General features: G+C 43.4%; 2 protein-coding genes across 11 annotated transcripts in view; one reads left to right on the top strand and one right to left on the bottom strand.

Annotated features, from left to right (window-relative positions):
- Positions 1–15,527, bottom strand: part of ANGPT2 (angiopoietin 2) — a 53,596-nt gene extending 38,069 nt beyond the window's left edge. For all 3 annotated transcript variants that reach the window (XM_036838458.1, XM_036838459.1, XM_036838460.1), the window contains exon 1: positions 14,896–15,527. In XM_036838458.1, coding sequence (XP_036694353.1) covers positions 14,896–15,183 — 288 coding nt within the window. In that variant the 5' untranslated portion in view covers positions 15,184–15,527. The remainder of the gene's footprint in view (positions 1–14,895) is intronic.
- MCPH1 (microcephalin 1) overlaps positions 1–22,665 on the top strand; it is a 299,005-nt gene that overhangs the window by 140,568 nt on the left and 135,772 nt on the right. The window lies entirely within an intron of this gene.

Here is a 22,665-nt window from a genome sequence, read left to right as displayed (position 1 = left end):
GGGTGTAAGCCCAATCCAGATACTGCCTTTAATTGCCCTATGATTTGATAATATTTATCGGAAAACCAGTAAATCAAAAAGACTTATTAAATCATATAAGACCTTCATCAAGACGTGTACTTGAACAGTTTCCCAACCTCAGAAACCATTCAGAAAAACAGCCACGCTTCTCGCAAGCTTGTTGCTTGGCCCGGTGTCTGCTTTCAGGCTGACAACTTTCGTAAGCGCCGTGCACTGGGGGAGAAAGCTTCTTAGAGCACACGGTGCGTGTGTTCTGTGGACGGCGTGGTAGCCTCAGGCCGACGTGTTTTGGGTGGTGTAGTGGGAGTACCGAATGCGTGCCAGTCTCACGAAAGTAACGTGGTCCGTCTCTGCGTGTAATTTACAGCTTGCATGCTTGCCACCCTCATTCGTTCAAAGTTGAACTAGTTTTATGGCGCGCAGAGAAGCCCAGCTTACTTGAACACCAAATGTTCAGCGTGATTCTTCAAACGCTTGTGGTAAAAGTACGAGGGACTTGAGTCATTTTCCCATAATTAGTTTCAGTTCTGTAGGTCAGCCCCCTCTCCCTAACCCTGCTGCCTTGCATGCACGTCTATTCCAATGGAAGCTAGTGGAAAATTCCTATCCCCTTTCACTCCGCTGCCATGAGTTATAAAAAGCATGTCATTCAGGATTGACTTTTTCTTCTGCAATGTTGAATTTTTACTCACAATTTGAAGGGGAAAAAAAAATAATCATTTTAAGAGAGATTTCTCTGTCAGTGGGGGGAGGGACCACGGCATCACTTCGAGCCACCGGAGAATGGCTGACTCACTTTCCTTCATCTTTAGGGGGTCGTGTATTTATATCAGCGAGTGCTTTCTGAGGGGTAGTATATCAGAGTGCAGCGTACCGCCTTGTCTTTTTCAGGGTCCCATGACACTCGTTCACACAAGTCACTTAAGATCCACATGTCACTGAGTAATCAGTGGGCACAACAAGCTCACATGCACGTGCGGCTGGGGAGTGAGGGCTCATACAGGAGGTGGGAATGAGGGGCGAGGGCTCACATAGGAAGTGGGGGTGAGGGGCGAGGGCTCACACAGAAAGCAGGGAACAGCGGCAGAAGTTTTCCTATTGTTAGGGTTCATTTGTTTGTTTCAATCAAAATATGAGTCATCTTACCCCCATTTTTAACCAAAAATCACTGTGGTCACTGCTGTGATTTGGTCTTGACGCCTACAGGCCGGTTTAATTTTATCAGTGGTAGTGAATTCTTGAAAGCTTCCCTCAGTCGTAGAAATCTGGTTTCAAATTAACGTGGTCCACATGCCAGCTTAAACTTTGTGGCTTAGCGTTTTTGTTGAATCCCCTCGGCGGAAGGACCTACATTGGAGTTTTGGCTGCTTTTTGGGACTCAAATTATGAGTAGTTGGTTCCACTGGAATCTTGGCCCTCTCCTGGAGTGACTCTAGGAGCATTTTGGCTTAAGGAGGCCAAAGATAGAACTTAAGTGAAGGTTTTTTCCCAAAACGCCTATCCTGCATCCCAGCACTTTCAGGTGGTATGTGTAGACCTCTTTTAATCGTTCCTGAACCCCTAAACCATTGGTCTGCTGGAGTGTGATTGGCTTTGGGGGGGAAAGTCCATGCTAGCCTGGGAAATCTCCTGAAAATGACAGTGGTAAACTCAGAACTGGGGTATGAACCCTGATCTTAATCCTTCTCCCTGGGGGCCACTAGCTCTCCTCCGGCCGACCTCAGGGAAGCATCTCTTGGTTCTTCATGGCCCCGTTGCTGTGGTCTCGGTGGTCCCCATAACTGCTCAGGAAGCAAGATGAGGCCGCCCACGTGGAGAGAGGGGCCGACATGCCCCATGATGCAGAAAGTACACCTAAGGGGTTTTCATAACGATGACCGTAAGTCGTATGCGTTCAAGTGTAATACCATTTAGAAAGATTTGAAAAAGGAAACATCCGGGTGCTCCCAAAAGCAGGCACCAGTCTGGAAAATGGTTTTGTTTAGAACCGTCTCTCTCTGATGCTGGAAAAGAAGGTGTCGTCAGGGGAGAGGCGAAGGTAAGGCCAGAGGGAATGGCAGGTCGTACTGGTCAGGCCTGTATTTTACGTCCAGGCTTTCTTTTCCATTGAATGTTTATACAGCTCCTTCTTTCCTCAGGTGTCTGCTGTACTATTTAATTATCTCTTTGTTAGCCTCCCATTGTAACCTTAACGGAATTATGTTTGACCAGTACTTAAAATACTCCTCAGAAGTCCTTTCTGAGCACCTCAGGGATAAACACCAAGACCACTCTGCAACGTATAGAATATTTTCTGAAGAGCAGGTTTCATTAGAAGGTAGATTAGTCTTGGAAATCATTCAAGGAAGCTTTAAGTCAGTCCAACTGTACAGGTTCCAAAGATACAAGGAAGACAATACACAATACTTGGGTTTGTCCAGTTAAGAAGTGTCAACTTCCATAGAAGAACACAAGTATCCATCTACAGTAGTACGGTGGGCACATAAATTGTGTCATGCTCCTACAGTGAAACACTACACAGTAATGGAAAAGGGCAAATTTTAATACAGACAACAACATGGATGAATCACAGAAATAATAATTTTTAAGACAGACTCAAAGAGAATACATACTGTATTCCAATTACGTGAAGTACAAAACTTAGCAAAATTAACCTGTAGTGGCAGAGGGCAGCATAGAGGCCAGCCTGGAGAGGAGGGGCTGCACGGTGGGAGGGGCAGGAGGGAGCCCCCTGGTGGTCATTACGCAGGTGTGTACATCTATCATCAAGGCACACGCTTCGGATTTGCTAATTTTATTCTAAGTTATACCTCAAAAAAAAAAGAAAGTGCTGGATTCCATAAAACAGAGCCAGCTCAGAGTCTGAGGCATGTCTAAGCCAGCGTCTGAGTGAATGAAAAGCAAGGGCTGACCTGGTCCAGTCGAGTGTTTGGGGGAGCAGAGGTGTATGTGTGAATGGACCGAGTTCCTGCTCTTCAAAGCTTCTTATTTTGCCCGTCCCTTACTCCGACAGGGCTGTCTTGGGAAGAGTTACATTTCAGTTTCTTATTCACTTGCTTATTCATGAATCCCTCCCCATGTCTGAAAACAGAGCCATGTGTGTGCCACTGTCTGCAGATTCAGCAGGTGCCATCTTGCTGTGTCCTGAGATGCCAAAGGGCGACGGCAGCTGCCATTTATGCAGCGTCGCCCTCCTAGGGAGGCTTAAATCATCCGGGATTGACTGTTCTGCGTATCAGCCTCAGTTCCAATCCTGAGAGTGAGAAAGCAGAGCTGGAAGGAGGGGAACAGTGCTCGGAAACAGGACAGACGTGGGTTTAAATCCCTGCTCTGCAACCTCACATCTCTGGAAGCTAGCAAGTCACTTAACATCTCAACACTTTTCAGCCTTCCCCGGGGTCAATGAAAACAATAACGTCGACCCAAATTGGTCTTCTCACAACTTCCAATATTTGTTCTTACTCCTGGCGGTGGACACACTCAGGGCGTGACCGTTGTGTATAGTATCAGAATGGCAGGTGTTAGGGGACCCCCGTGAAGTGATCCACGCAAAAAGATGTCTTATTATAAGAAGCTCGGAAATAAAGACATTATCCTAGTATTGCTAACTTTCTGCCATCTGACACCACTCTGAGCTTGAGTTTCCTCAAAAGAAGAACAGGGTATCTACCTTCAGTAGGCTGTCACGAGATTAAACGAGCTGACGTCAGCAGGTCATGTGCACCTGGTAAATGCCAGCCGCTATGCTGACAACCGGCAGCACCCTGCCTCCGTCACTTCACAGTAACGACTACACCACAACAAAGGGGAGAAAGAGGCCTTCTCTGTTGTGAACTCTCGTGACTGCTGTCATATGAACAGGATCCTTTTTGCAAGAAGTCTGTAGACTTTTTAAAGAAACCAGCAAAGTATGCTGGCGTCAAAGTAGAGCCGAAAGCCCCTCCCTTGTTTGGGAAGAGGTGAGGGCGTGGTGCTGGGTTATCTCCACAGCTGCTGTGGTTGACCTGTGTTCCCGGTTTAGGATTTTGAATCACTTAAAATTGAAATGGATAGAGAAAGGGCCCCAAATAAGTAGAGAGAGTTGTTTATTCACCAGATATTTTTATCCTTTTTTTCCCCTCATCCAGAGACCATTTATATTAACGGTAGTGGTATTTCAGGTGAAGAAGGGAAAGGAAAAGTAGCATACTGTCAGACTACAACTGTAAAACCTAAGTGGCATAGGGCAGGCTAATCATGTAGCAATAAATAAATGATGCATAGTAAACATCGTCCAATTAGAGGGAAAGCACATATAGATTTATTGTGCTTGTCATAACCGAGAAGGGAACCGTATTGGAAAATATGGACAATTAATTACACATCACAAAATAAACAATTGTTTTTGAGGGGGTGGTGTTCTGATTAATGTTGATTCTTTAATTTGTAATATAATTATCCCAACCATCACTGCTTTTAAGAGCATTTCACTGTTGAAGTTAAGTTAAAACCAGTTCGGGTCAGGAATTCCTGTTACTAATACTTTCTTGAATTAAAACTGAATAAGTTTATTTTATTTTATTTTTTTAGGAAATTTAAGAACCTATTTCTTAGTAGCTAAAAATAATAAGGAATTTCATACACGAAAACCAAATGTTAAACATAGATAATTGGCTTGTGGTCGGAATCTGATTATTTTACGTTACTCAGCAAAATATCTTCTCTCCAGCAGCATTTTTGTACCAGTATTTCCCATTAAGAAGACCATTTTGCTTAGAGAAATTTTAAGCTACATCTGTATGTAATAATTTTTCAAGATTCCAAGGACTAGATAGTAGTTAATAAAACTCAAAAGAATTCTTGAATTATCTTCAGACTAATGATTATAATTATCCAGCAAGTAAACAAGAGTTGATAATACCTTGTTGATTCTACAAATCTAATGGCAGAGAAAGTGCTTGCAGGAGCCCAGAGGAAACGATACCTCTTAGGAATTTTGAATCTTTTCTACCAAGATGTGCAGGTTGACTAGTTAACCCCAGACCACCCGCTGTTCAGTATTCATATAGTTCCTGCCATTGTCTTCTATAAAAACAGAACATACAGAAGAGTAACATTGCTCTTAGCTTACTGAACGCGGAAGTGATAATAATAAGTTTAAGCATAAAGTCTGACTGTTTTAATGGGCTCATGGCATTACCTGCAAGCACAATGGGGCACAGGTAGGGTGGTTTAGGAGAAGATGCCACGTACAATTTTGGAGCTTCGTGTTTCAGGTACTCAACCACCTATTATAATCAGGACCGTCTACAAGCACACTTAACAGCTGTCCTTTTCCATGATGAAAGGAAGTTCATTGTCTTACAGAGTGAAGATGTGCCTTGAGGCATAAAGTCAGATCATTTAACCTGATAAGACTGAATGGAGTTACAATCTTTAATGTGAGATAATAGTACAGATCTTGATAAGTATGTTTCTGGTATCATTATTAAAATTAATTATAATGATAGTCCCCGAGTACTGTGACATCTGACAGTTTCCAGCACACTTGTGCATTCATCATCCTATTTGAAACACGTAATAATCCCCTGAGGTCCCTGCTGTAGGTAGGAAAACCTTACGTTTCTGAAGGTACACTGTGAGGGTTTTAGCTAGTTAATAACTTAGTTGAATAATCAAGGTAAGGGGTCACTGAACAAATGTACAGTTAATCATGCTTTAAAAAAAAAAAAGTCATTTACTAAGTGAAAGAAGGCAACTTGAAAAGGCTACATACTGTGTGGTTACAACTATATCACATTCCGGAAGAGACAAAACTATGGAGACAGTAAAAAGATTCGTGGTTTTCAGGGGTTGGAGGAGGTGGGGATGAAGAGGCAGAGCACAGAGGATTTTTAGGGCAGTGAAACTACTCTGCATGATTCTGTAATAGTGGATACAACGTCATTATACATTTGTCCAGACCCATCGAATGTACACCACCAAGCGTGAACCCTAATTATCAACCATGGACCCTGGGTGATGATGTGTTCGTTGATTATAACAAAGGTACCATCTGGTGGGGTCATTGATAACGGGGAGGCTGTATATGTGGGGGGCAGTAGGGAGCATGTAGGAGATCTCTGTACCTTCCCCTCACTTTGGCTGTGAACCTAAAACTGCTCTAAACAATTCAGTCTTTTTTTAAAAACTATCATTTGCTACATATAAGGAGGAACAAATGAAATGAAAAGCTTGCATTCCGTAGCTTCAGACTGCACCAGTTAACCCAGCCAGCTCTCCCTGGCTATATAGTTGTTTCATGGAGACACAGAGACGCAGGAAAATAACAAGCCCGCCCAAAGGCACGCTTGTTAACAGTGATGGCATGGACTTTACGCGTAAACACGGTTTCTTTTAGATTTAGATTTCTTGGAATCTGACCAAGTGTGTCCAGGAGATCTCTTCTGTTGGTATAGAACCCCTTTATTCCAAACTCAGGAGAGCAGGAATACATCATTCCCTTTGCTCTAGTTTGGCTCAATTCCTGGGGCTGCCTTGGGCCAGAAATGAAACCCCTGGAATGGTCTCAGTTTTTTTCACCTCTATCCTTTTCCTTCAATGTGGTGGTCTTGAGGGCCCCAAAGGCTCCTCAGACAGAGGGAAGGGGGCAGCTCCTGGTGTAGGAAAACTGTCCTTATCAAGTCCCACACGACTCAGCAGGTTATACCAAAGAGCGTGGCCTGCTTCCTGAGGGTTCATGACATTAGACAACTTTGCTGTTGAACCCAACCACCAAGGTGTGCTTCTGGCGGCCACAGTGGAAATCTCCCATGTGACGCATGCTCAGACCATTCCTAAATGTTAATTAGCGACATACAGAGGCTGACCCACAATTCGGTTTAACCTTCATCCCCGGAATTTGCTGGAACTGTCACAATGAATGTGCTCATATGTATGTCCTGAGTACTTATCTTAAGATGGGGAGATGTCGGTGGCAGGTTTTGTCACCAGGTTAATCAGTAGATTAAGTCACCCGGGTGGAATAGTCCCTCTCACATCAAGAAGACTTAATATGTGAGAAAGTGTTAATATGGTCTAGATAGAATGTAACAAAATCGAGAAATGGAGAGGTTGAACGCTTGCTTCCTTTTAAGACTTGATTAATATTCTCTACCTAAAAGACCAATAACTACTGTGAATATTCAGCACATACAAACAATGGGAAACTCTAGGAAACTGTGTCAACACAATAAAATAGTGTATTTCCCAAGACCTCTGTATCTGAATATCTCTTCCCTTAAAAATCACAATTGTCCATGAAAAAATATAAAGTCACATATTTTCTAAATGACAGGTTATATTCTTAATGTATACACTTAGTTTGCTTGATTGCTAGTTTTTTAAGTATTAAACATTGGAAGTGAATACTTGGTAGTGTTAAGTTGTCAGGTTGATAGATAGATTCTGAAAGTAATTCTCAGCCGGGTAAAAGGGTGCTCAAAGGAAGGAATGAGACTGATTTTGGAGGAAAGTAATTACCGGCCAGGCACCCCCCGAGGTGGGTCCTACAGAGGTTTTCATTAGGTTCTAGCTGAATTGCCAGGATAATGGTTTTAGCTGGTTGAAAGGGTGGTGATGGTAAAAGGACCAGGCCCACTTCTCAGAGATTTCTAGTGCATTTCACATCTTTAGTCAGCGGTGCATGCCAAGATTAGGATGAGAAAGAAAGGTGATTTCATGGGCAAATATCTAATTAAAATATTAATTTAAAGACAGCTAGCACACCTGACTTTCAGTTCAGGTGGCTGAGGAGAGCTCATCCCTTTATTTTCAAACCGTATATAAAACAGTCATTTTAATCCTGATAAATGTTGAAAGTTCTATTCTAAAACAGTACCCATGAATTTTTTTTTTTTTTACTGTAATCAAAAGATCACATCAAATTGTTGACCTTGACATTACTTTCTCATTTTAAACATTAACAGCATGCATCAAGGTATTTTTGTTTATATCTACTTGTAGAATGCTAAATGAGAGATACACCCTAGTTGTTTTTTAAAATCAAAGAGAGGCTAGGGCAGGTCACACGTTACTTTCCTGGGACTGAATTTTATTTGCCTGGACTTTCAGGTGGTACTGGGAAATTCAGGCTGTCGCCCTCAGTCAACTTCCAGAGAAGGGTTGTTACTGCATGTACGGTTTGTAAGAATTTGTATACTTTCTCTTGGTTATGATACAGTTTGCTTTTACTCTTCTGAACTACAGAGTGGAATTTCATGTGATTACTTTACACACAGGATATTCCCGATTGCTTTTTTTTTTTTTCTTAGCAGCTTTGGCACCAACCCCACATAGGAAGGATTGCGAATGTTACCCGATGACCAGGTTGTCCACAAGCTGGTTGGGCCCCAGAACACCTGTGCTTGTCCTCAGACAGGACTCACAGGTGGTGGCAATTGCCTCTCTTACTGACTTGGGATGTCAACCAAGTTACTTAACCTCTCAGACCCACTTCTTTTTATTGTTATTAAAATAGATAAAAGTTATCAGATAGGTATAGGTGTATATAATGTTATAGCATATACAGCGTGTTTTTAAAATAGTCATCCCTGTATAGGCGGATTTATGTACTGAGTAGTAAGGTGCTTATTTCAGAATGCTAGAATTATACATAATATTTTTAATGCATGTTCTGTGTATGTGTTATTTCCTGCAATAGCCACCTATTACTGATGACTTTGGTGATCAGGAAAAATGACCATTCTGAAGTAGTTCCAATTGATTGTCCTTTTGTAAAAGAGGTTTCAGTGGAGTGACCACGCTGTCTGGCACTGCTCCCCACTACCCTCACCCTCCAACACTCCCCATCTCCTGCACCCGCTCGTCTGTCTCGTTTCACCCGATGTTCTGTGGTGCGCTTATCACCTTCTGACCCACACGTTCCAACAGGATGTGGTGGTGTAATGCCGCGTATCCCCACCAGGGCAGACCCTAGTCTTTGTCTTCGCCCCAAGCACCTAGAGCACTGCCTGGGCACACATGGGCCTTCAGTAAATATTTGTTGAACAAATAAATGAACTTCAGTGACGCCTGCCCTGAACTGGAAACACCCCAAAAGTAGTGGGAAGGGTACAGCAGTGTTCACTCATTTATGTTAATGAGCTAAGAAATAACACGATATTCATATTCACTCACACTTCTCCCAGTGATTTTCTGCGGTCTTTCCAGCCCCGTGGAAAAGTCTGCTTTTTGTCAGAGGAGGGATGTGCGTGCTTTTCCGTGTTTGTTTTTCCTCTCTGGGTAACGCATGCAAGACTCCTACACTGCAGAGCACTCTGACGTTCCCTGACCCGTGTTCATGAGTGGTTTTAAAATAGGTGGGGTTATATCCACCATGTCTGTGCTCTAGAGGGGTTGCTGGGACGGAATGAGGTAAGGTATGGAAAGTGCTTTAAAATTATTCAGTACCACTTGATTGCCATCCCCCAATTACTACTATTGCTTTAGTGATAAAAGTGTCACTGGAAAGTTGAGTGGCTCTCTTTTTATCAGAAAAGTTCTAGAAAGATTTAGAAGAAAAACATTATCAGGTTCCTTCAAGTCAAAGAAGGATGTAGTGAAAAGAGAAAAAAAAAAAATATACACACACACACACACACACATATACACATATACAGTGGACCCTTAAACAACATGAGTTTGAACTGCATGGGTCCTCTTATACTCAGATTTTTTTCAATAAATACATACTACAGTACTACACAATCCACAGTATTTAGTATATATATATATATGACATATATATATATATGACTCATATGAATTATATTTTATAGGTATAGATGTGTATAATGTTATATAATATATACTTTTTGTATACATTTACAATAAGTATGTATACATATATAATTATTATAAGTATATATGTGTATAGTTATTATAACAGAGAGAATAGTTTGATGATTTGTCATTATCAGTAAGTAATATAGATGCTCTGCCAACTATGAGCATCTGATCTGGAAACAATCTGTATATGTTCATGATTCATTGCCTATACCCTCTTGATCTCAACCCAGGAAATCCAAAGCTGTCCAGGCCCTGGTACCATTTGGTGTCCAGAATATGGAACAATATAAGCCACCTCCTTTTTGTCAAAATAGCCATCCCATTTACTGCCCCCTTTCCTGTGTTGATAGGTGATAGATTCCATCACAGGTAGTCTCTCCTTTTTCTCCTTCCCCCTATGTCTCCTTTTCTCTCTAATACATACACACACCCCTTTAATCCATATTCTCCTTTTCCTTAGTCTTCCAAATTTTGCTCTTTTCCCCTAAATAAAATCTTTCTTTCGACCTCTTTTCATGTCACTTGTGAGCCAAAAAAAAAAAAAAAAAAGAAAAAGAAAAAAAGATTCTGATCACTGTATAATACCACTGTACAGGTTTTAAGAAGAAGGAAATTCGTTCATTTTGATATTAAATTTGTCACAGTAAAGGGCTAGTATACATCTCTAAGTGTTCATCTTGAAGAAAGGGGCTGAAGTTTGAGAGGAAGGAGAATTTACATCCTATTTTCTACTGTTTTAAAGGTTTGACTTTGTAATTTTACATGGCCCATATATTACTCTCATATTTTTATTTTATTGTTAAGTTATCCATCTGGTGGTAGGGTTGATTGGAACTGTTGTTCTTGAATTACAAATATACAAAGTTTCAGTTATTGTATGGATTAAAATAAGCACTATTTTAATCCATAAAAAAAATGGGCCAGCTTGAGCATCTGATCACCATTTATAAGATTAGTATCCTCTTCAAGTTCCATATAGTACAGTAACTGGCTTACAGATAAACTCCTGGATTACAACCTGTTTGTAAACTGTAGAGGACCATATTGGTTAAAATCAACCAATTTTCAAAATACAGTAAGGAGACTATATGGATTATCTAGTGTCTAAACAGAAAGTCAGATATGATGGAAGGTGTATGCACAAGCCCATTTCCTACTTCGTGACTGCAGGCAAGTCTTCATCTCCCCACAGTGTGATACCTGCATAGTTAATCCAGGATGTCACACAGCCCCGTTCAATAAGCAGAGGCCACTTGACCATGGAAAACAAATACTGTATATATACTATATATATATATAATATAAACTATATATAGTATATGCATATCTTATATAATATATGTAGTACGCACATATTGTACTATACATCGTACATAGTATATAGTAAACAGTATATTAAACTTGCATTTTCCAACCTTAAATATGTGTACTTCTCCTACCACAGTGAAACTTTAATCATCTCTTCCTTCCTTACAATAATGATATTAATAGATAATTAAATAATAGTAGTAATCATTTTCTTGCAGTCTTAAATAGGAGGTTTAGTCAGCCTATCTGAATGCACAGAATTTGCTCTAACACTAAACACAATCATGTTTCATGATTCAGGAGACAGCAAGGCAGTACAGGAATGGTGGGTTTATTCCAGTACTGTAGTAGAACATTGGCTGTGGATACAGTGGGAAATTTTTCTTTCCTTTATTGAACCAAGCTCTGGTTTGTTTGTTTATTGTTTGTTTTGTTTGGATATACGCTAAGGAGTGTTTGGCCACCACACATGATCACACACACAACACCACACACACACACACAATCAGTCCCTGGCAGGGGTAGGGAAGGGGCTGACGGTCTGAGTTCATCTGAGCTTCTCACCGTCAGTTTTTCCATTGAACACAGTTTTGGTTTTAGGAGCAAAACTGGATTGTTTCCCTATACATCAGCTGATGAACAGTTCTCCTGCTTTATTAAAAGGATATAGTATTATTAATTTTAAAGAAAGAAAAGGATCTCAATTCAGGTTTACAGCTCCCAGCCTGTGCTGCTGTCGTTAAAAAAAAAGTAGGATTACGAGGAAATGTTTACATCAACTTAACAGGCATTAGCTTTATTTTTCAAAACACTGTTTTAAAGCACAATAGACTTTGCAGTTGTTGATAACTTTAAAGTATTCATCAGTGTGAAATAACTGTTTATTTCCTTTCCCTGTTTCTTCTGATCGGGGGGAAAAAAAAAATCTAGTCTCCTAGCAAGATACAATCCATTTTGCTAAGTTATTTGTCAGTTTTTATAAAGTGTGTTTACTATCACGGGGGCAGAGGTTTACAGTAGTTGCGGGATTAGCAAGGGAATGTGACATATAGTGTTTTTTAGGTCACTGTGGTGTATTTGGTGTCCTAACTATCACTATTTATCTTGTCCTTGTTTAACCGCTAACCAGAAAGTGAGCCTTCCCTGTATTGCTCCATTCATGTTCCTCTGCACTCATTCAGAATTCTGACACTTCCTTTGCCTGGCAGATTAAAGGGGCAGAGTGGCATCTTTTGATGATGTGCGAAACAGCTTTCTTAGTCCAGGCTCCTGACGGAACGCCAACCACTCAGACGTTGAAATGCTATTCATCTACCCTGAGGTTAACCAGAAACTCGGTCTTATTTTCCTTCTTGACAAGTTTTCTTAAAACCTTAAAAGTGTTTTGTGTTTTTTTTTTCCCTCTCATTTTTAGTGTTGATCAGGGAGAGAAAGGAAATATGGAATCATAAAAAGCAGCCCTAAAGAAAAGGAAATATGCAAAACACAGAATGGTGCTTTTTCTTCCTGTCATAATCTATCAATAGGGGTTTGATGGTGATGTTGATCATGGTGGCTTATCTATCATCCCATTATATATTATTTTCTCCCTTATGAGAAAAGAAGTGTTTATTATCACAGGTGACAAAACACAGGAATAAAAAACAAGCAGAGAGGTTACATTCAATCACTTTAGGCGGGTTTCATGTTTGCTTTTTTACTTTCATTCCCAAACCAGAAGCCAGTAAACCAAGTGAGAGCACAAACTGACTTTCTCAGGTGCACGTTACCCAAGAGGCCCACAGGACAGGTGCTGAGCCCGCGAAAAGATAAACATGAAGTCATTCTTGGTGATATTTAGCTAGATGGCTAAAGAAAGAATTTAGAAATACCATTGTGCTACTGTTCAAATATTTACTGATTGAACCTGGAAAGGAAAAAATGTTGGTCACCTCATGTAGAATTCCTTGTCCTTTTCCTTCTTTAAACAGCGTCGAAAAGAAGGGGGTTATTTATCTAAGAAAGAAATACGAGCTCTGTATGTGGAGTTTCAGGTATACCTAATGTGGGCTTCATTAAGCAAATACAATTCAGCGGTCTTGATTTGGCAAAACATTCTTTTATGTTCCTCGACTGTTTATTTTACGAGATGACTTACCAGTCGGGCAGATTAGAATGTTTACTACGAATGACGCGTCTTTCATCTCTCACCGTGGCCGTCAGCCCTGGCATTAACCGTGCCATGGGGAGCATGGCAACTCAGGGAGAAATGGGAAGTCAGAGTGAGCAGATGTTGAGGATACAGTTTGTCTTCCAAATATTCGAACCTGTGTTGCTGCGTACTTTTTAAGTTTAACAATATTATTTGCACATCTATGAATGTTAGGAGATTTTTAAAAGCACCGCAGGGAACTTCTTAGGAAAAGAAAGAAAATTCTGGAGAATTTGCTCATAAGAGCTAGTGCTTATAGATACGACTGATGAGTTTCATATTACAGGGCGAGTCTTTCTGATACGTTTTTGTTTTCTGTTCTTTGATTTGAAGCGACCCCTCTTGTTATACTGAATGCAGTGCCGAGGGCTTTCATTCATCTCAGCTCAGGACCAGAGTAATAACTTGGTCATTTCCCCTCTGAAGGTAGGAGAGCTAATGAGAAACACAGATTCGGAGCCAAGATCTATTCTGAGATTAAGATAAGGTGTCCTAACAGAAGGTTTATGGTGAAATGAAAGACAGGGGCAAAGTTTTGAATGAGGGGAATCGGCTTGTTGTTAAAGTTCCCATATGGCTTTAAACCGTCACGTTCTCTGCTGTGTAAGCGTTGTGATGTGATGTCATTGTAATAGTTAATGATTAATCTATTTATGCAATTTGTCTAAACCTCCTGCAGAATATATAGAGTCCACATCAAGCAAAATTCCAGGGTGATTTTGGGGTTTGTATAAATAGCTTTACATGTGAAAACGATGGCTTGTAAAAGAAAAACTGAGCTTTCAGTGTCCTATTTCAGTTAAACTCTCTATAAAAAGTCTGAAACAGTGGGATCGTGGTAACCCCGTGAACACGACTGTCTTGTCACGGCGTAACTGCAGCAAAATGCCCTGCACGCCTGCCCCACGAGGGGTCCCCTTCAAAGCCCGTGGTGGAACCTGAAGTGGGCCGCAGCGCCGAATCCCTCGGAGGCTTGGAAAACCCACCCCTACCGACAAATGACACACCCTCGGGGTAAAAGCCCCCCGGGTTCTGAGAGACGGAGGTCTGCTTTATTTTAATTTCCCTCTTGTTTACCAAGAGCCCCAACCTATTTAGTAATAAATTCAGGAAATGGTAAAGCACTTCAGTCCATCCGTTATGGATCAGTAACTAAGGTGATTGTCACGTTTTTCCGGGCTCCGTCGCTGCTCTTGCGCGCAGCTCCCCTCCCGCGCCTGCAGCCGGTTCTATAACGTCCCTGGCAAAGGATAGCACCGCGTTTCAACCACTCGCACGAACAAAACAGGCTACACGCTGTGCAGAGAAGTGCACTTCCTCTGTGCGTGAAGACCCCTGACTTTAGGGGCTCCCCTCCATCGACCCTGGCACTCCCTCCCAGCAGTCCTTGTCACTTTTCACCCCCGACCACTGTACGCGGCGGGACAGACTGCAGCAAGTGGCAGCTCGTGCAGAGGCGCCAGCCACCAGCTCTCTCCCGCTCTCATCGCCCCCCTGCCCGCCCCGCCAGGCGGGCTGTTAAGCCCGAGCCGCTCGGAGCCGTGCACGAGGGGCGGAGGCTCCCTTACCTTCATGAGCCACTGGGTGTTGTTCTCCATGATGTTCTCCAGCACCTGGAGCCGCTGCACGGAGTCGTCGTAGTCGAGCGGCGCGTCCCTCTGCACGGCGTTGGGCACGTAGGCGCTGGGGGGCGAGCGGCAGTTGTCCGTCTCCGGCAGGAGGAACGTGTAGCTGCAGGAGCCGTGCCGGACGTGATACTGCCTCTTCCCGATGCTGTCCATGCTCTTGCGAAAGTTGCTATAGGCTGCGGCTAGGACCAGATCACAGCTCAGAGTAAAGAAAACAAGCTGCCACATTCTTTCTTTCTGTCGGTAATAAACCACCCAGCTCAGCAAACTGCAAGGCGCATGAGACTCCCGGGCGCTAAGCTGCCCTCTCAGACACGGGGCTCTGCGGCCATGGCTCAGGGTCCATCAGTGAAAGTCTCCTCTTCCCTCCTTTCGCAGCGGTGACCTTGATTTCTAAGGCTGTCTTCTCCCCGGTCCCGGTCCCGCAGTAAACTGTCAGATCGCAGGAGGAAGAGCAATCCTGCTCCCTCGTGAGGGCTGCATTCGCCTTACAGATCAGCCTCAATGCTCCTTTGTCTCGCTTCCCCCAGATCCTGCGGTGTCAGGATCCGAATCAATCACTTTCCTTTCCTCGTATGATAAGTTGATAACAGCAGCTAGACATGTGGAGCTGGTGCTCCGCCCTCCCGGCTTGTCCGTTATCTTCCTGTAGGGGGGTCACTAGCCAGGCCACAGGAAAAATCTCTGCATGATGTGTACTGTCCAACCAGGGCTGTATATGCTGCAGAAACCCTCTGGGAAAAACCGATCAGTTACAGGACCCCTGGGCATTTCAGAGGCACCACCCTAATTGAGTATTTCCTAGAGAGAGCTTGCCGGTCTCTTGTGTCTGAAACTGATTTCACAGGGCTAAGCTGGTAAAATATCTGGGGCAATAACTTTAAAGTACAATGAAAGTTCCTGTTTTTTCCTTTAGGAATAAAAATACTACAAATATGTCAGGACTTTGGTTTATTTTTGTTATTACAAACAAAGAGGAAGAAGTCTCGCTCTTGTAAACGCTTTGCCTTTTCATAGGGAAAATAGTTTTCGTTGGTATTACTTGATTTTTGAACCATTAGCCAACTATGCAAAACTTTCATCTTAAAACAGTTGGATAGGAACATCTCGCTTTATTAAATCGTGTTAGGAAAGTCAGTTTCTGAGCTCTGACATTTCATCTTTTAAGCAAAATATCCACTTCAGTATTCAAAGTAAACTTAAAATATACTGGACTGATTCATGGCCCGCTAAATTATAATCCATAGAGAAATCAGAATTTAAATAAGAGGAGGTTGAGAGAGGCATGCCTAAACTTCTCCTTCGTTAGGTCAGGATTTGCTCAAATCCGGTCATTTTGTAACACGTTATCCAGGATCAATTAAATCAGCCCCGCTCAGTGTTGGACTCAGGCAAATCACTTCTTTTTAGTTAAGCTATAAAGTCCTCATCTGTCAAATGCAAGGGTTGCATTAACCCCCAAGATTTTTCTATTTCAATTCTGTGGCTCCATAAACCCCCCAGGGTACTTCCTTCAATGGCTAAAACTTAACGCTGCGGAGACTGACAGTGTGCTTACTCACCAGCCAGCTTGTGCAAGGAGGCGGCCGGGGGAGGGGGGGGCGGCTTGGAGCCCTTGCGGTGGTCTCTTAATGCTTCAGTGCACGAGGTTTCTCTCCAGGCAGTGGCAACCTGTTCAGCACTGACCTGATGGACCTCGTCCATCCATAAAGCCAGGGTCAGTCTAATCATGCAAGAGCAGATTTCAGGGGACTTTATGATTTTAATTCTTGGATGACTGAGATTTGTATAGTGAATTGTTTCGAGAGACCTAATTGTACCTTTAAAAACGTCCCTCCTATGCATGGCCTGGCTCCGAGGTTACCTCCAGAGCAGGGGTTCTTGACCCAAGGTCCCCGGACAGAATTCCTGGGGTCCACGAACTTCGACAGGAAAAGACATCTTTATTTTTCACTGAAGTCTCACTGAAATATAGCCCTTCTTTTAGGTGTGAATAGGTCACAAACAACAGTGGTCAATAGCTATGGCTTTCTCACAAATAGGAATTGCAGATGTTTTTATTACGATATCTCAAGCTATTACGTGCACTCAGCACTACATTGTCATTTGATCTATCCCAAGATCCTGTTATTTAATCTCCAAATAAAACAGCCCGTGTCATTTTCTGAGAAGGGGTTTGTAGACTTCCCCAGACTCTCAAAGGGCTCAGTGGCTCAGGAAAACTAGAACTTGATTCTGGCACATGGTTTCCACTAAAGGAACGAATTAAAGAAGATATACTCAATTCAGACTGCTAACTGTAGGCGAACGCATGTAGGATTTGAAGACGGGACCTGCGTTCGAACCCTGATTCACTGAGATCTGAAGCAAATGCTTAACTTCGCTAAGCCTCAGTGTCCCTACTTGTGAAATGAAATGATTCTTTCTCAGTAGCACCTTTAGAGTTATAATGATACGGAATAATGCACGTTACTTAGGAATATTACTTTCCTTTCTTTGTCAGCACTTCCCATTAAATGAAAATTAGCTCTTGCACCATCAGATATTATAACTGTGTTATTCTCTGGCTGAACGTGAAGCAGAAACATGGGGTGCACCTTTTTTCTTCTAAGTTTCTTCCTCGTTTGAAAGCGCATATTATAAGGCATTAATAATGCATATGTGGTTTTAAAAATCATCCATCAGCCTCGCAGGCAAATGTGGTGGTTTAAAAAGAAGCCACAGGAAGAGCGTGTACCACAAATACTCCTTGTCTTCTGGGTACTGGGGACCATGACGGAGTGTCAGACATAGATAAGCAAATAGAGGGCGGGAGACCCCTCACCAGCGGGATGTGGTGGGAGGATGGTGAGAACACCCAGCAGGAAGACAGCACTGCTTCCAAGGGCACTGGTCCTGCAGGCACTTGGCTTGCATGTTCCTTATCCGTCCTCTCAAGGTCACATGTGCAGTGAGCAGCTCTTTGTAGGTACCTAAATGGAAATTCTTACCCAGGAGTTGGGGGGAGGCTCTAGTTAGACCAGGGGTTGGCAAACGTTCTCTGTAAAGGGTCAGATAGTAAATATTTCAGGTTTGCGGGCCACACGGGCTCTGTCACAACGACTCAAGTCTGCCGTCATAACGTAAAAGCAGCCGGAGACAATCCACAAACGATGGGAGGTGGCCGTGTTCCAACAAAGCTGTATTCGTGGACACTGAAATTTGAATTTATTGTAATTTTGACATCATGAAATAGTCTCTGGATTTTTTTCAGCCTTTTAAAAATGCGAAAACCATTCTTAGCTTACTGGCCGTTCCAAAGGGACCACGGGCTGTAGTCAGCTGACCAGAGGGCGTCGCCAGGGGGTGTGACATGCTCGCAAGGCCACTCTTAAGGCACAGCCAGTGTAAACAGGGAACCTCCCATGTCTCGAGCACCGCCCGGCTTCTTCAAGAGTTGAGGAGTGTGAGACAGGCCAGGGAAAAGGGACGTAGGGAAGGGGCAGGAACGTTTGACCACAGAGACGGTGCCACTTCGAAGCTGGGTCTAAACTGTAAGACGAGGCAGACGCACTAGGAGAACTGACCCCAGTGTGCACATCCACCTGTGCAGGGCCAGCGCGGGCGGGGCCCCGAGCAGAAACCGATGCCTTCCGTAGTCAGGGCTGGACCGAAGCGAGGCGTCACCGAGGAAGCACAGAGGAGATGCGCCAGTCCGCTGTGGCCGACGTGGGAGAGCCAGACGGGGCCAGAGCTGGGTGGGGGGCTCTGAGGGCAGACCGGCGGGAAGGCCGCCCCCCCCTCGGTTACAGACCCGCCCCCCGTACTTGTGTGTTTCCTAAGCACCAGGCAACCGGCAGCTGCAGGTTACTCCCATCCCGGCCTAGGGACGGAGGCTAAACGCAGCCTTGACCGTGGTTCTCAGAGCTGTTCAGTTTCAAAGAGAATCTTGAGTTTCCTTCAGCGACTTGCTGACAGGACCGCTAAAGGCAGATGGGACTATAAAACGAGAAATATTATTACAGCCTTCCCAAAAGCTGCCTTCCTGCCCAACCATTTTTTTTTTTTTTTGTCCTAACAGTTCTGCCGAACAGCTGTGTGTGGTGCTATTTATTTTCTTAATAACGTTTGTTTTCTCCCCCATACTGTATGTCATCAGCTGAAACTTCGGAGGCTCCCATTTAATCACCTTAGCACGGCCTCAAGTTCTCCTTTTACGCTTTGCCATCATGACGTAAATCTTCATTTGACGGCACCAGAAGGACCACGTGACCCTCTTCCCTGAAAGAAAGAGGTCAGCCTTACAGAGAACTTTGACGAAGGCCCCTCCGCTTCAGTGTGCCCTGTTGAACAAAAGGCTTAACGTGTGGCGAAAGCCCAAGCATCTCCCGCTGGTCATGGCCCCAAAAATGTAGGTCAGATGTCGACGTGGATCCACTTCTGTCTGGATCATGGCATCCGACTGACCCCAACCTTCCGGAGGCTCCAGGTCACCCAGAGCCACCTGTGAGGCTCTCTCTGTGTAAGGGTGGCCCTGGAAGCCAGAAACCAAGATATGGTGCCAGCTGTAAACCAGTGCAGAGTGGGGCAGCCCCCCGAGGCGTGGAGCACCAAACAGGATTTGGGGAGGCCTGCATGACCTCTGCTCTTTCCAGGGGGCCAGTTTAATACTCAGTATCTACCGGAACGCGTACACGGCTGGACAAAGGAAGGGATGGAAGTAGGCCGGCTGGCCCGGGGAGGCGGGGCTGAGGGGCTCCTGCCTTCCGAAGAGCCAGCGTAGAGGCAGCTGTCCCCGTCGAAAGCCCGTAGCCAATTGGAAAACACGGGGTCACCACTCAGACGTGCTCGGAGAGGCACACTGCTCTCCCGCATCTACTGACGCTCTGTGCCAGGGTCTTTCTCCATCGCATCTGGGCACGTCCCTGGACTCGGTCTCACACCTGCCCAGTCACCATCACGCCGCGCAGTGACCGCCGTCCTGTCGCCACTGGCCGCAGGCCTTGGAGACAGTGATTGGGGCCGGCTCTGGGGCCGGCACGGGTTTAAGTTCTGGAAAGTGCCGTGTTGATGTAGGAGGTGCTCTCAGTGCCGAAATACCCCCACGAAGTGAGGCTGGGGCGCTCTTGGGTTTTGGCCGTCTCCAGGCAGTGGGGCTACTTGGGGCTCCAGGCCCCTGGCAGGCTGGGGCTGGAGGGGCTGCAGAGCCTTCTCACTCATCTGCCTCCCTGTTCCGGCCTCTTTAAAACTGGCTAAATTAGATCAACATGTTTACAACTTAGTGTGCAGTGCACGGGGAAACCATTAGGAAGTTCACTGGACATAAAATTGTTGCTAAAGAAGAAGTTATTCTTACTACCTTTTTTTTTTTTTTTTTCCGAATTGTGGGCAGCAACTAATGAGAGCTGAAGAAGCAGCCACATGGGCAACAAGGAAAGAAAGGCAAAGGAGGGAGGGAGGGAGGGAGGAAGAGGGGAAGGGAAAAGGAAAAGGAAAAAATGAGTATTTCAGCTTCCGAAAGCAGGCTCCTTCTGTGGTGATTCACAGAAGAGCTCTCTTTCCACTACATTCTGATGTTTGTCAGACTGAACCTGAAGAACCGTAGGTGGCGTCTGGAGCCGTTTTGCAGAAGCTTTGGTGCGGCCTCTCCCCAGAGCTACTGACCGTGTGGAACCGATATTAAACCCTGAGTCTGGCAGGCTGCGAAGGATAATCCCCAGCCGTGGGATCTGAAAACAGTACCAAAGAGAAAGCCCCTTAAAGTTACCGTAAAAACAGCAAAAAGAGTAAAAGCGTAGATATCAACACGCACACGTGTAGCCGTGGAAGGTAAACCTTGCCCCGGCGATGGACGTGGAAACCACGGCTCCGTGAGGCAGTGCAGGCTTAGAGTCAGATTGAGCTCCTCACTGAGGACGGAATCTCAGGAAATCCAGCCTCCTGTCTGACTGCATTAGTTGTGCTTTATATATCCACTCTTGCCACCTTTCTGATTTTCTGGCGTTGACAATTTTTTTTTCTTTCTTTGCCTCTTTAATTTCATCTGTTGTAGCAGGCTACAAGAGTGCGATATACCTTTGAGAATACATAGTTTCTGAAATGAAGTATGATGCCTAGTTTAGCACGGTTCCCTGTGCTGGTTGCAATTAAACATACATAGCGTTTGCCATAAAATAGCTGGCCCGTGCTATTTAGAGGAAAATTGTCATCCACTTAGAACAGGGCATTGACTCCATAGAATTCACCTTGACAGGAGGTGAGGAAATGTATATTTTGTTAAAATAAGTGTCTGCCTGCCAGAGGCGGAGAAAAAGCCTTTGCCAGATGTGTTTTCAGGCAATTTCCTTTCCTGGGAAACAGCCATTTCCCCTGCATGACCCTCGTGTTTTCATTCTCGGAGCAGACAGAGTAAGTGCCGGGCAGTAAAGGGCAGAGGCCTAGATACCATCGCCTTATCTGGGACAATTATCTTCCTTCTCGCAGCTGCGTAACTTCTGTTTGACAGGGAACCATAGGAATCTACGTGTCAGGGGTTAGTATTGATGGAAGAATCAGAGTTAATATGGAGAAAAACCTTTATTTGTCATTCTTTTTTAGGTTATTGGCTGTCATTCTTATTTAGGTTAGTTTAATTAAGAAGGTACCAAATACTCATTCATTCTAACTTATCTGAGTGTTTATTGCGACATTATGTCTGAAAGACATTTAGAGAAGACAGTTTTGTTTTGTTTTCTTTTTTTAAAGGAAACCTAAAAGATTCCTGAACCTTTTACAGTTTGTGCGGCCATGAACCAGCGCAGCACCTGCTCAAGAAAGTTTGTTTTGTAAAGCCACATTGTATACAATACGTAACCTTAAGGACTTTGACAAGCCATAAAGCTTTTTATTTGCTAGAAACTTGGGAAATATCCAAGTTACTATTTTTTTTTAAGATTTCATCATGAATTCCCTGAATTTTTAGGAATATTTTAGTTTTTATAATTCTCCTGTTAACATGAAGTTATCGCAAACGCCGTTTGATTTTTAAATATTTTCATCCAATATTTTTGTGGAATATTTTATCTTTCCATCAAAAAAATGCCTAAAAGGTCAAGATACAAGTCATAACTGTAAAAAGGCAGTGGATGAAATTCTAAAACAATAGATGAGTGCATTAGCCTGATAATATTTTTGCCAGTAATTCTGTGTCCTGTTTTCTGCCCGTACACAGAAAAAAAATGCTAAACATTCCCTTTCAGTGGATTGATGTCAGTGATTACTGTTTTGCCCATGACCAACGAAAAGTCAATAATATCTTTCCTTTGACTAACACTATTGTGTTAGTCATCAGAGATTTTGAGGTGGGCCTATGAGTTATAATTTTATATTAAATGTTCCTAAATTCATTTCAGCAAAGTTGTAGAGAATTCAAATCCTGCTGCTTGTGAAAAATGAGTCTAGTCTCTTTGTCATAACCATTCTACTAAAGAACTATCCAAATTCCTCTCAGAATGAATTTTCTCTTGAAAGTGGCCTAATGCCATCTAGATTAATCTTTGTGTAATCTAAATTTATAAAAATTTTATCTTAATTATTGAGAAACCTTTTAAAATAAGAGAGATAAAAATGTCATGTGTGTTATTTCCATTAAGATATATTATCTCTCTTGGTTATAGGTTAACATAAATAAAATTGCTTATGTCAAAGAAGTAAAAAAAAGTAAGAGCACATGACCCCCTTTTGGTATTCCTG

This window comes from Balaenoptera musculus, chromosome 21, assembly GCF_009873245.2.
Source record: "Balaenoptera musculus isolate JJ_BM4_2016_0621 chromosome 21, mBalMus1.pri.v3, whole genome shotgun sequence".
Lineage (NCBI taxonomy): Eukaryota > Metazoa > Chordata > Mammalia > Artiodactyla > Balaenopteridae > Balaenoptera > Balaenoptera musculus.
Note: the sequence above shows the minus strand (reverse complement) of the source record. Positions and strands in the feature narration are given on the sequence as shown.